This window comes from Gymnogyps californianus, chromosome 1, assembly GCF_018139145.2.
Source record: "Gymnogyps californianus isolate 813 chromosome 1, ASM1813914v2, whole genome shotgun sequence".
Lineage (NCBI taxonomy): Eukaryota > Metazoa > Chordata > Aves > Accipitriformes > Cathartidae > Gymnogyps > Gymnogyps californianus.
In genome coordinates, this window is record NC_059471.1 from 177,846,225 (window position 1) to 177,860,712 (window position 14,488).

A 14,488-nucleotide genomic window follows, 5' to 3' on the forward strand; every position below is an offset into this window, starting at 1 on the left:
AGTCTTTGAAGGGTTTTTTCTTTGTTTTTCTTCAACATTTACATGCATCACTTAATATCATGTTTGATTGTGTACACTGAGGACTGGATTTCACAAGCATTCATGATCTTCTCTTCTGATAATCTTCTTGACAATTTCACAAGAGCTCAGTGTAAAAAAAAAAAAAATCCCACAATTAAAAAAAAGGAAAAAAAAACTCCCTGCAATCTGATCTTGTCTTCATGATTTTAATGTTGAACACTTCTAAAATGTCTCCTCTTCCTCTTGCAGAGCTTCATGTTAAATGGTCAGCTGGAAAGACAGATTAGTGTGTCAAGGATTTTCTTAGCCACTGGAATAGTTCTTCCTTATAAAGCCTTTGCCACCGCACATTAGCTTCTACTGTTTCCACGGCGCGAGAGAAAGAGGCAGCAGCTCCCTCTTCATAACTCTTTATAAAGTTCTTTAGCTGGAAATACAATTTAACAGGTTAAATTTGCAGGAACTAAAGAAAGTAAATATTTCTAGTGCACACAAATAAGTCCGGCATTTAGGACAAACCTCCACGATCACTGTTGAAGTAAACATAGTATCGTGTCGAAAGATTTAATAGGAAAATTGTAATAAGACAGCAGACTGTCAATTATATGTGATGCAATTGCTTCAAATTGCACTGGAAGATATTGACATGTCAGTGCCGGATCACATTAATATCATTACCTCCTCTCTCCTGCAGCCCAGCTGCTGCACTGCGTAGACAGCTGGGCTGCTCTCAACTTTTATTTCTACCTAAGAAAACAAACTGGGAGCCCTGGAAATGCTTCTAATTCAGGTTTATATGCAAACATCAGCAGAAGGCAGCCCTGATGCCCTTTGGTTTTATCAAGCTTCACAACAAATTTATTTCATTTTGATTTGCAGAACCCTTTTGATGATATAATACAGGTTGGTTGTTTAGAAAAGGAATGGAAGGTTACAATGTGAAGAGAATGGCAAAATAGCAAGTGAGCACTCATTTGACGGTCTTTGAATGCCTGAAACAAATTCCTTCCCTTATGAAAAAACTTTGATCTTTTTTCAGCAGACTGAAAAGGCCCCTGCTCTGTTCTTGTGTATACTCAAATTATAGCACTATCACCTGGATTATTATAGCTGATGGCACTAGTGTGCTTTGAATTACTGTTCTTTTTAAGTGAGAATTGCAAGGCTGATCTGCACAGTAGGTTGCTGGTTATGTTGACTTGTATAAAATTAGGTGGTTTTAGCAACACTTATTCATAACTAGTTAATTTTTCTTTCCTGGTGACACCAAATTCACCTTGTTTATTTAAATCTAACTTCCAACATCGTCTCTTTGTGCATGGGCTCAAAACTGAAAAGGCTGATCCTGCAACTGTCTCATTCCCATCACAGTTAAAAGCACGGGAGGGAGCTGGAAACTATCAAAATCAGACTTAACCTGGTCTCTGTACTTTTTATATCAAAATGTTTACAAAGCCAGTTTCTTTTAGGGGAAGTATAAACAGCCTGCCAATACTATCATGGAGGTGGAAATTAAGAGTACAGAAGGCTTCCTTGTGCAGGGCACATACTCAAATCTGGCCAGCACTGTCGTTCCCACCTGGGTAGCTTCGAGGAAACAAGCTGCGGCTCTTCCCTAAGTTCCTGAGGCCACTAGACATAAGTGCAGACCAATGGTTGGACACAAAATATCATAGCACAATCGGAGTTCAATTAATGGTGATTATGCTGCATAAGAATCGTTTGATCCATTTGTGGTAATGTCGAGCAGCTGCTAAGCAGAGCATAATACAACTGCACAACTACCTCAGTCAGGGAAGATGTTAAGTTAAAGTGACAAATCTTTGCAATCTAAATAAGAAGTACTTAGCATTTAGAACAAATTATTGTGGTGTCATCTGGCCAGAATATCAGGTTAACAGCTGTTCTTACATGGAAATACTGTAGGCAAAAGAAAAACAGAGAAGGCACTGGCAGCTTCTGCTTTCAACACTGGGGTTTTCTAGGGCTGCCCTCTGTAGCATAAACTAATGTGGATAGAAAGATCTCATCTTTAGTTTCTCAACCAATAGTCAAGAGAAAAAAACCAAACCTACATATCCAGCCAAGCACAGAGAAGTGCCTGCACTACCCACCTCCTGACATCACCTCTACGCACTTGAATGCCTTTGCAATCTGCTCCTCATCCTCATGCCGCCCAGCTGCAGCACGGGCCTACGACTCCAGCTGAGCAACCAGAGTTCCCAGACACCCGACACCTTACTGCTCCTGCCCTGCTCTCTGCTTACAACAAATACAGTGTCGAAAGTAATTTAAAAATTACCTCTCTTAGTTCTTCCTCGGTATTGAGGAATTCTGTGACCCCACTGATAAGCTTCGAATTCATAAATAATGCTTCTCCGTACCTGCAAGGGCAAAAAGAAGATGCACAGAGAGTTAGTGCAAGTGCCAGGCCAGCTGAAAATTAGAAAGTAGGCTTCTGTAAGCAAAGGAGAAGACATGGGACCGATTCTGGGGATCCAAGGGAATAGCACTGGAATTGGACACTGGTACTCCAGTGTTTCATGCTAAAAACCTGGACTGAGACCTTCTTCTAGGCTGAGCTATTTGTAGTTAACTTTTAGTCAGATGCTACTAAGCAGAATGGGCTTAACCGCAGATGAGAGCTCCAGAGGAGGAGAGGACCAAACCACAACACCACCTCATGCTTAACAAAACAGCTTTCCATGTAATGACACCAAGCAGCTCAAAATACAGGCGCCAAAGAAGGAGCGGAGCAGCAACTATGGAGAAGTATTCTGAGGAACCCTTCTAGCTGTACCATTAAAACAGACTTTTTGAAGTGCTACAGCCTTCTCTGCATTTTGTATTCATCCACCTCATCTACATTACTAATAGCCTCTCGATAAGTGAACTGAATCAAATTTTCTTGTTCCAGTACCTGGTAATTAAAATAAATAATACTGATAGAGGATAATACTGCTAAAATAATCCCCTGGGCCATGATGTAGCATCTTCAAAGAACCAACCTGGAATGAAAATTTGAAAGCTTGGGCAAGGAATATTTAAAGGGTAGGATATGCAGCAGCAATCAGCAATGACCTTCTGCAGGTAGTTGCTTTGAAACTGGCCGTTCAAATCCTGCTGTTCCACTTGCTCTTCCACAAGTGTTTTTCAATCCCCCAAATGAAGCATCTACATCACTTACAAGATTAACCAGACTGCTCCTGAAGTTTTGCATTTCATGTTGGAATAGTTTGTGGGTTTTTCTTTTTCAAAGTCTCTAGCATGAAGAATACAATTCCACTGGAAAGCGAAAGCAAGTCTTCTGTTCAAGTTAGATGTCATTCAGCATAGCAAAAGGCACTTGACAAATAATTATCCTTATCTTTATTTGCACATCCATCCAAAGCAATATCTAGCTAATCTGAACATGACTGTTCCTAAGATAGGGAATCCAGCTCTCCTGTCAGACATGTGTAAGTAATACCAATAAGACTTCACTAAAATTAAGTTTATCTGGGGGAACAATTCAGGTCATACCCCGCTTCTAGAAACTGATTTAGAGGAGGAATTCAAAATTCAAAGTGAAATGAACTAGCACAGTCACAGCTTTCTGTTCTGCTTCTATTAATCCAAAATTAATTATCCTTAAATGCTTAGGTACTGTAAGCCACAGTCCTTTCAAAAGGGAGAAAGAAAGAGAAAGGGGAGGGATAGCCCTAGGGAGAGGGATAGAAAGAGAGAGAGGGAAGAGAACTGGGTTTTCTTTAAGAAGATTCTGTTTTAGGGAAGGTGTACACTGTGTTGCTCGCTACCTTGAGCTTGTGTGAGGGGAAACACAGTTATAGATATCAAAAATCCTACTCCCTGACCACTAATAACTGAATTATTCATGGATATTTCAGCAAGTACATCTCTTTTCCCAAAACTTCAGTCACACTGACATATACAGACATCCAGAGGCAAACGCCTCCTATGGGAAGTATGGATTTCATGGTCCTTTAAGCACGTTTAGGCTTTCTAACAAAGCCCTTTATTATTACAGTCTCAGCTTAGCCTCATAATTGACTGCTTGGAAAATTGGAAGCTCCTCTTGATGGGGTCTTTTGACAAGGTTACCAATCCACTTTACAGAAGCGACCTCATAAAAACAGCTGCAAGGATTTTATTTTTCTTGCAGTCTGTACTGTAGCCACAGTGCAAACAAGAAGTAGCAGAATTCCTTCCACTGAAAATGATACCTTCATGAATACCTGTGCTGATTACTGCCCATTACACATACTTGGTAAAAAGTCAGCCACTAACAGCAATTTCTAGACGGGCTCTGCTGGCAAAAATTCTAGAACAGCCACCTCCCAAAATAGTATTTTGTAGGTGTGAAACATAAGAATAAACAGAAAAAAGTGTTTGGTCTTGCAAGTATCAGTCTTCCCACCCTTCACAGGAAAGACAACAGCACTGCAGGACCAGGACCTTACATGCCTGAGCTCCCTGGAAACATCCTGGAGTCACGAGCTCTCCACCTGCTCCTTTGCTTCTGGGGATGTGAACCTCCAATGCCTCACATTTGTACAGGCTTTGCACTTGTGTGAACTCAACTTGAGAGGCAGTATAGTCCATTTACTTTGGACAGATGTAAACGGCTTCCCAAATATTGTCAAATTCCCAAATGCTGACAAATGATTCAGCACTTGAGAATGAAGGAATTCTTGTAGGCAGCTGTTGGATTAAATTTTCACACACAGACACATATGTGCACACACGATGAAAATTATTTAGGAGCCAAGGTAGTGCATGCTCAGGTAACAGGAATTCAAGCATAGTATTTTCAATTCTCTTTTTCAGAATTTTAGCAGTCTTAGTCCCATGGATTTCTTACGAAAGACTTGTTAGGCACCTCAATTTCTAAGTCACCTTTGTAAATGGGATATGAGTCATTCTGAAGACTTTATACATTATCAGTATCTTCTGGACAATGTGAATACAAGCATACTGTAAAAACATAAAGAGATAACAATATTTTGTTGTCATTCTAACTCTTTGACATGCTGCGCTTTAAAGTTAGAGGAAATAGCGTTATAGTGTAATTTAATCACTCTCAGCTATTTCATATTACTATCCTAAACGTCAACATCTTTTATAATAAATTCAATGGGAAATACCATTGAGACATCACCTTATTAAATTAATGTTTTGTACAAAGTATTTTAATTTTAAATAAAATTAAATATTAAATTATAATTGTAGAAAAAAGGTGCCTTGGGACAGAGTATACTTGAACTATAATTCCGCAATAGAGCTTGTATTTTAAAAATATATTAGTGTGGCAAGCTTAAATCAGAAGCCTAATTTTGCATTCTATCGTGTCACTGTTTCACTGAACATTAAGGGGCAAGGCATTAGACTAATTCCATACTCTCAAAGTCTCTCTTAAAAGGTTTTAATCTATAATTACAAAACAAAGTTATTTTCAATATACATCACTTAGGTACAGCTTGCATGAACTATTTCATTCCACTGCATTGAATCTTTTGGCAATTGATAGAAATCCAACTGAATGTCCCTTTCAGAAAAATGCAACTGCTACAATCCTTTTGGTGGCTCTGACTTCTGTTTGGAAATCAAACTGAATGTAGATAACATAAAGTCAGTGTTGAGCAAAGAGACAGACTCTGTTATTTTCTCATTAAAAAAAGGACAATAACAGCTTTTTGATGAGGCCTTGCTGATTGTTAGGAACTCAGATAACACAGTCATGCATTCCAAGCAAGTGAGACAATTAAAATTCAAATTTTAGGTGAAGTTAAGCTATTTAAAATTAAAACACACAAAAAATTTGGCATGTGGCATAGTTTTCTAAATCTTGTCCATTTGTCTACATTGCTTAACCTTGGCCATGTCTAAAATCACAGCTGTTAGCTAGATTGTCAGATGAACGTACTTGCTAAGGCAGGACACAACTTCTGCATATGTGTTTGTAGCAATACAGATTTTGACAGATTTATGCCTAAGCTCTGTATAAATCCCTGGAGGAACCTGAAAAATTATTTGCTATCCAGAGCATAACTAACTGCACTGGCTTGCATAATAGTAAGGGGCCTGCCATCCACTTTCCGTGTAAAAGTCCAGTTCCTGGAATAATCATACCAGAAGCAGAGGATTCTTATTTTTAAACTCTCCTGAACTCTTAAAGCTTCTTGGAAATTGCTTTCAAAAAGTATGCTCCTGCAATATAACCTTCCAAAACCAATTCCAGCTCAAACCTATTTTCCCAGCTGAACTTCTTCTAAAATCCCACTATACTATAAAGTACTATCCAAAACAGCATGAACAACTTTTTGAATCTTTAGGAAAGTTGCACAGTCTCTGAGTTTCTGTGACTCTTCTTTTGATGCCGTGAAACCTGTAGTAAGTTTGTACCTGTATTCATCAGGCACCAGGATTCAGTTGCTTAAATACAGCATCTTAAATATACCATTTCAAATATTCTGTGGTACACTAGATGGTTCCTCACAAGTCCAGAAAGGAACAGATCTCCAATACTTTTTCTGCCAACACCATGGGAGTGGCCTGGCGTGGGGTGTCTGAAGTTCTTGGACACCTCCCTTTAAGAACTTGAACCTCATCCGAGTTGTGGTCCCTTCTAATCTGTCAGTATCAGATAAGCTGCTGTGAAATCTTTCAGACCCTCAGGCTGTCCCTAAAGAAGTACAGAAATTTCTCATTCACTGAATTAATATCAAAATCTTTATCAAAAAGGATTTTAAAATGTTGACTGGGCTTCTGAGTAGGAGCATGTAGCACTTGTTCAAAGAGGAAGAGAAGTAGGTATAAGGAACAACCCTGTCTCCTTCCTGTTCATCATTTTTAATTCAAAATGTTGCTCCTCTATTACTTGGAACTCACCTGAAACACAGAGTGGAAGGAAAGGGGATGACACTATATTAGCATCCTTTTGAAAATGGAAATGTTTCAAAAAGGGTTTGGTGTTTTTTCCCACGGCTGAAATAATGTTCTTAAAAGATTTTTTTTCTATCACACTTAAAATCAGCAAAATTCCTTTGGGAACTGCTGCTTTTTTATCTATGTAAAAGTAGAACTGCAGCACTTGACATATAGATAGAATTCATTATGATAAGCGCAGACACAATACAGTAATAGATATATATACAGATGATCGCTAAGAGATAAATGTTTCTATGCATGTTTGTGATAATCCATGAATAAATGCATTTATGACTCATATGTATGTATTTCTTATTTAGAGACATCTCTATTTTTGGATTAAAAGAGAATGGACTAGATTCAGGACTTACATGAATACATACATATACAATACTTAGATGAATTACATTAAAATAAGAAAATGAAAATAAATTTAGACTTTTTATCTTTACCTAGCATTTAATATTTTCCATTTTTCTCTGAAAAACTTCCAAGCAAGATCCCTTCCATGTGGATTTCGAGCTACGTGGATTATCACATCAATTGCATCCTGATCCAGGACAACTTCTGAGTTGAGAGACAAATTCAAAAGCCTAGTGGGAGAAACAAGGAAAAAAAATCCTATCTAGGTTCACCAACACATAGTCTAACAACAGTACATCAGAAAACTCTCAGAAAAAAAATAATTCACTGCCAAATGGTTTGTTTAAGTCTCCAAGTGAGTTCAGTGGTTTATTTCTGTGATTCCAAAGACCAGACACATTTATGAATCAGAAAAATCTTGATGTAAAAGGTTTTCAGTAAAAGCTGAGTGGAACTTTACATGTGCATTTTTATGAAATCAGTAAGATCAGATTGGTCAATACATTTAAATAAACAATATGCTAACAAAAAAACCCCAGCAATTATTATAGGATTTCAAACATTTCCAATGAACATAGGAAAATTTGGCAGTGAAAAGACATAATATGTGTCAATTTTCATATGCATTAATGAAAAAACATATAGTTTAAACAGACAGTAAGCCTGTGCTTGGAAAGCAAAGTTCTTTCGCTCAGACCAAAGCTCAAGTGATGATCCACAAATGTTGAAGTGATTACTGGTAATAGTCAGATACAGATATATAATATTTTTGTACCTGTTGAGTAAGTTTCTGTCATCACTGCAAGTTAAGGCTTCTAATAATATTTTCTTCTCAGACACTGCTGTGGTAGAATGAAATTTCATCCAAATGAACTCCCATACATCTTCATCCATCAGTGAAACTCCTGTACAGTAGACAATGTCTCTCACATTGAGTGGGATTCTACAAAAGAAATCAGTAATAGCATTGTGGTAAATAAGCAGCCTCCTGATATTGGAAACAAAGGAGGAACATCACTACATTCATGAGACTCCAAAATTAAAGTGCAACAGTAATCTTTTTTTGGAAAATTACATTTGCATCTCTTTATTGCCACCAAAATCTTCCAGGCCATCCTAATGGATTTTCTAATGGGTAACACATGCTTGCCATTCTTTTCATAATGCTGTCACATTGCCAGGAGACTATAAATTATGGTCATCCAGGTCATCAATACATAATGTGCCACATAACCTGCAGGACAGGTAACATAAGCTCTCCCAATTAGCACAGGATCTTATCACTCTGTTGCTGGGCTCTAAGCCAAATCTCCTCTTCTTGTCCTTAGTACTGAGGTTTTAGAAGAGGACCTGATCAGCCAGAAACTCCTCCTTGCTTGTGCTGTAAAGTGCTCCATCTTCATATAGTAACACACAAGTAAGGAAGGATGTGCTGAGACAACGCTACTTAAAAATGGTGTTTGCAGGAGTGAAGAAAATAGGAAGATCTGTTCATTTTTTCAGCATATCAATACCAGTACAAAACCAGCTATGCCATAGGATGGTTGTGAATTGTGATTACTGCTCAAGTAATATAAACTCAGACTACAGTTAAATGAAAGCTTCTTGAAGCCAAATTCAGACCAATTATAGGATGTGCATAGGTAACATTTTCTTCTAAAAAGATCTCAGCTGGGCTTTCAATTTCCTACCCTGCTTATGTTTCCTACACAAGCATAGAAGCTGAAACATTTGTGAGCTAAAGGGTATTCTTGTGGATAAAGCTAGACATTTCTCAGAGGAATATGTTCCTGATTTGCAGGAAAGAATGCCCCCTTTTGTTGCTAAAAATTATACCAAAACGCAGTTCTCTAGTTACTAATAGCTGGGCTGAAACATCTCTGGAACTTCATACGTAAGAACTCTTTAGAGAATCTAGAAGTACATACAGCTGCTGTCAGCATCTGGGCAGTAATACAGTGGGACAAAGAATGAAATTACCTCTGTAAAATCTGATATCAAATCTTACACAACACAGAAAGAAAAGGTTACATCAATACCTTAATTATAAGGCTTTCACCAAAGTTTTATACCATAGACTGGGCTATCCTGGTCAAGAACAAGGAGGTTCTTTTACTCCCATCTATTCACATTCTCCAGAAAAAAACTTTCTTCCACTGAAATTTTCTATTGTTGGGCTCTGTGATGAGTGTTTTTGTTAGAAAACTTCAGCTGATCTCTTTGGCCATGTCTGAGTCCCTGGAAAATCAAACTAGTGTGGCTTTTCAGCATTTCAAAGTTTTGGTTCCTCTTCAGTACTTCAGAAGGAAGTAGGCAAGGTAAGAAACATTATATTTGACTGTGAAGGGTTACAAACTGTTGTTGCCTCTATGGGGTTTGCTGGTCCCAACGACTCTGATCGTTTCTTGAGAAAAAGGATAAAAAGTAGCTAAATTAAGGCAAAACTGGAAAAAAAGTGCACTCCTCCTCCTACTGGCTGAAGAACTTTGGGGAATTAATGCCTACGGGTTTTTTGTTATGCTTTTTCTGGGTAGTAAAAAAGTCCCGAGGTTGAGGCTTTACTCATGTTCTCTGGCGAGTGTAGTCATCAGCTCAGAGGGTGTATCTGCAGGTTTAGATGCAGATAGTCACATGAACGTTGCTTCTGCTGAGCTGACATGGCTCAAGATAGTGCTGCTACTTGGAGATTTTTTAGCAGAGTCCCAGGCTAACAGAGCCACAAAGGGCTGCCCTGACTATTGCTGAGGTATTTTGCATTTGATGCAGACAAACCCAGACATTTATTCAGGAGTAAACTCTCCAAAGCAAAACTGAAAGGGTAGGCAAGAGAAATTTAATCCATTTTAAAGTTGCTAGGAACATGAAACTTTTAACCATGAGCAGCACACACCAGCAATATTGCCTTCTAAAGCAAAATCAGAGGTGCAATGTCTCATCTTGGCCATGAACCGCTTCCATCTAGCCAGGGTAGATTGGTACTACAGTGCAGTTCCTGGCATGGTTCGAGATCTTACCGTTTCTTCTCTTCCCACCACCAAATCGCTGTGTGAGAACATGCCCATCCCGAGCCATGCCAGGCAATCAGCATTGCTACAGTTATGACCACATAGCTCAAGCAATTCCTACATGTCACCGACACACAGATGGGACCTCCAGAAAATGCAGGTTCCATAGTTCCTCCTGTTATCTTCTTAGATTTTTTCCCTCAATGTTCAGGTGACCTAAAAAGCTTGGCACTGAAAAAAGTTAGTAACTCTCCTCAGATTTACCCAGGATCAGTAGGTTTTGGCTTATGTATGGTCTATGCAACTGCTTCTGTGGTCCCTATAGAACTGCTATGTCAAGACCAAGGAAACCAGAAAATCCTTAAAGCTGACCAGATCCGTTAAAAGAAATAGTGTTTAAACATACATGGGCAGTAAAGAAAAAAAGTTAGCACTTTCAACCAGCCTTTCCATACTACTGAGTTTTGATTCTTAAAAACTGAGTTAACACTAGTAAAATGTGAGTTTGGTTGACATTTACAGAATTATCCATGTGTGCTAGGTGCTGAATTTCCATTTCACTGTAATGGAATTTGTACTTCTTACTTGAAAGTCTATCATTAAGCCCTTGTTGTGACATTTCAAACATTAATGAATATCAACATTTTTTTTTCCCCTGTTTAACCTTTCTTTCAAAAAGTGCATGCAAAGGAAACTGCATATAATTGAGTCTATTACAGAAAATTAAGACTACATATTTAAACCCAAGAAATCAAGACATACCAAAATTAATGGAGCAGATATTTAGGTGCTGCCTTTGTGTTGGTTTATATTAACTCAGAATGAGGCTTAATTTTTTCTAAATAACTGCAACTCTCTCAAAACTTCAGGTCAGCAATTACAGTAACATAAATATGCAGCCATATACACATACACTGCATAGAACATGAAAGTGATATTAATGATCATTGTGTCTTGATTTTCTGATACACTAGGTTATTTGCCCTTAAAGCACAACTTCCTTACCAGCTTATGTCTTTTTTTGCTTTTAATTTGGGATTTAATACACTGACAGCAGCCATAAGAACATACGCTAAACCAAAAGGACTAAGGGATGCTATCCTGACCGTGGGACCAAACAACCCGTTGCCCCAAATCTGTCTTATTATATGATATCTGAATTTGAAGAACAACTGAACCCAGTCAAGCCTTATTTCAGTGAAGGAAGGACTTTGCTTCTTGCCACACAAACACTAAATCATTTTTTTAGAAGCACGCGTAGTTCTTTCTGAGCTTTGCCGGCAGAAATATTATCTTTGGTTTACTGCAAGAGATGCGACTTAGCCAACAGATACTCTAAGGAACTATAAGGCACCTGGAAAAGGCAATTCTTTTTTGGTTGATTGCCCCATTAATTCAGGTAGGAACTGTGTGCTGGAAGGACTGTCACTCTGTGTTTGGCTAGTACAGTCAGCAGCAGAGGTACCTAGAAGTGGATGTCTAACCCCAAAAAGGTCCGCATTCCTCGCTCGTGAGGTTTACGTTTTTGTAATTTACAGTAAAACATATCAATTCAATGGGCTTTCCCAGCTACTCCATCTTTTACATTCTAGGTGCCAACACTAGCGATTTTAGCAGCAGTGCAGTCAGTAACCGCAGGATCATTTGCATGCTCTGGGAATGAAGGAGAACTTAAGACAAGCGATGGCACTGATCCGATGCCCACAGCCTAGGTGTCACCATGTTTCTTGCTAAGAAAACTCTGTTGCTGCCAAATCAGTAATAGCATACTTGCAGTGCTGCAGCAGATCTACTCAATATCATCCAACCAATTGCTCCAGGGAAGGTTTTAGGACTCTACCTATAAGCTAACGTTGTCATTAGGACAACGTGAAAAAAATCAGCCCCTACAAACCAAGACATCAAAACAAATACTGATTTTAAAAGGCTTAGCTTCAGAAACTACAAAACTTACAGCTATGAAAAGCTACAAATTACTCCTGTGAGAGGCTTGTAATCAGGACTGTAGACAGAGGGGTTCGTCTTGTGGAAATGAAAACTGTTTATGAAAATGCGAATATCCCCAAAGTCATTTCTCTTTAACTATTGCCTCAACAGAGAGCCCTGTAATTGAATTTTCTCCATTTGTGGGGATTTTTGCTTTCTCTCTCCTCCAGTCATTATGGGCCTGTATTTCATTGTTATCTAAACATGTGAAATCTCCCCAGTCTACAGATTTTTTAATTTTATAGCTTCATGGAAAATGTTGTTCTAAAATTGCAGTTCCAAGGCGCTAGGTCAGCATGTGGAATGTTTGCCCCCTGTATTAACTGAATCAAGTGGATAAAATTATCATTGTTTCAGTACCGCTTAGCTAGTAACACTGCTGAACGTGTCCCCTCGTTATATTAAACCTCATCTGGGCCTTCAAGGCTGCTCTCATTTTTAAAGAGCTGATATAATTGATGGATACTTCAGAAGAATAAAGACAAAGATTAACTTCTGAAAGCATCACTTTAAATGGCTTTTATTTGAATACTGATCCAATTTATTTAACTTTATTTTTCTTGCTTAAGAGATATGCTGGTGAGAATGAAATATGTAGCTAGCAGAGCTCATGTTTAAAAATTAAACACTTTGGAAAAAAGTTAAAAATTAAACAGTTAGAAAAAAATTAATTAAAATCGTGCTGTGCCTTTACAGGGATTTTTTTTTCAAGAGTGAATAATAAAGCTCTACAATGAGCTAAGAATAATCTTCTAAGTTATAATTAATTGGTACATACTTGCTCCTATTTAAAGTATGTTCTAACAATTGGAGATACACTTATAAAATTGGACCATAATTATTTATCTTCTGGGCAAATTGTGTTCTAATTTTTTAAAATGTAATTGCACACAGTTTAGACAGTTCTTTGATTAAGTGACAAATTTCAATACCATTTAGGGTACTATTTGACAAAGAAAATTAATCAGAAACATTATTCTTTATTTTTGCAACTATTTAACATGTAACTTAAGCCTATTTTTCTTGATGACTATATTTATAGTCTCGTTTAATAGGTTACAAGGCTCAGATAAGAAATAACAATGAAGTATTGGTACTTTGTTGGCAGATCTGTAATACAGATTCCGTTATAAGGAACAGCACCACACAGTTTATTTTTTAAGATGGCAGTCCCAAAGCTTATACTCCCATTCTCTATTACAAACTCCAGGGGCCGTGCTGCTGGCACCACTGTGCACACAGAGGAGGGGAGCATCCTCTACCATAGCACAGACCCAGTCTGAAGAGAAAGGGCAGAATTTCCCGTTGAAAATTAAGGCACAGAGCTGTGATGGGCTTGACATTCAGGTGCCCGTCACACATTGAATTCAGGGGATATTAACCGAGGATGGGGCTACTCAGGGTGTCTGTGGCAAAGCTATGCACAGATGCCACACTCCTCAGTCCCAGTCCTGTGCTTCCGAGCCTCAGGTATCGCATGGGTCTGACTGAGGCACGCAGAGAATACATCATCCCTCCAGTGATGGTTACTGCCATTGCTCCTTTCCCTTCCTACAGCAGATATCCCATAACTGAACGCGCAACTAGCACACTCGAGCTCTTCAACACTGATTTTAACGACTGAGTGATGAGTTAAGCACTTCTGTGTGAGACTAATCTCTGAGTAGATATGCCTTGTTTTGTCCTTTCTGGACAGTTTTTGCAACCAAAATATGGTCCTTTCTGTTCAATTGTTTTGCAAAGTTGTGGCAAGATCATTCCTGAATGAGAAAATTGGAGACGAATCTATATAACTTCTAAGGATTGCAAATTAATTACTGCTAATCCATAATTGCTATATATAGGGTCATTTCATTGTGATCACACACAGAAGTCAGAAGGTAAAAATGCTACCTGAACCAGCTGCCCCATAAAGCCCAGTTTTGTCTTTCACAAGACACAATCCTCTCTCTTTTCAGACATGCTCCCCAGATGGTCTTTCAGAGCACTAACTCCTTGATTAACTTGTGCACTCAACAGTGTTTTCTTCCTCCTTAAACAGTTTTATTGACTTGAGAGCAAGATTCTACTCAAATGTTGTAACAACCTATTAATTAGTTAAATCACTTCAGCAACATTGGCTGACATTAGCTGGCAAAGCTCCAGTAACATTTCAAAATGCATGAATAGCTGTGCCTGAATTTTTT

The 14,488-nt window shown here is 38.3% G+C and overlaps 1 protein-coding gene across 1 annotated transcript in view; it reads right to left on the reverse strand.

Annotated features, from left to right (window-relative positions):
* Positions 1–290: 290 nt before the first annotated feature.
* The window catches only part of TRHDE (thyrotropin releasing hormone degrading enzyme), a 217,990-nt gene continuing 203,792 nt past the window's right edge, over positions 291–14,488 (reverse strand). Inside the window, exons 16-19 of the mRNA XM_050904731.1 lie at positions 8,087–8,254; positions 7,401–7,541; positions 2,324–2,405; positions 291–448 (exon numbers count right to left, since the gene is read on the reverse strand). Coding sequence (XP_050760688.1) covers positions 305–448; positions 2,324–2,405; positions 7,401–7,541; positions 8,087–8,254 — 535 coding nt within the window. The 3' untranslated portion in view covers positions 291–304. The remainder of the gene's footprint in view (positions 449–2,323; positions 2,406–7,400; positions 7,542–8,086; positions 8,255–14,488) is intronic.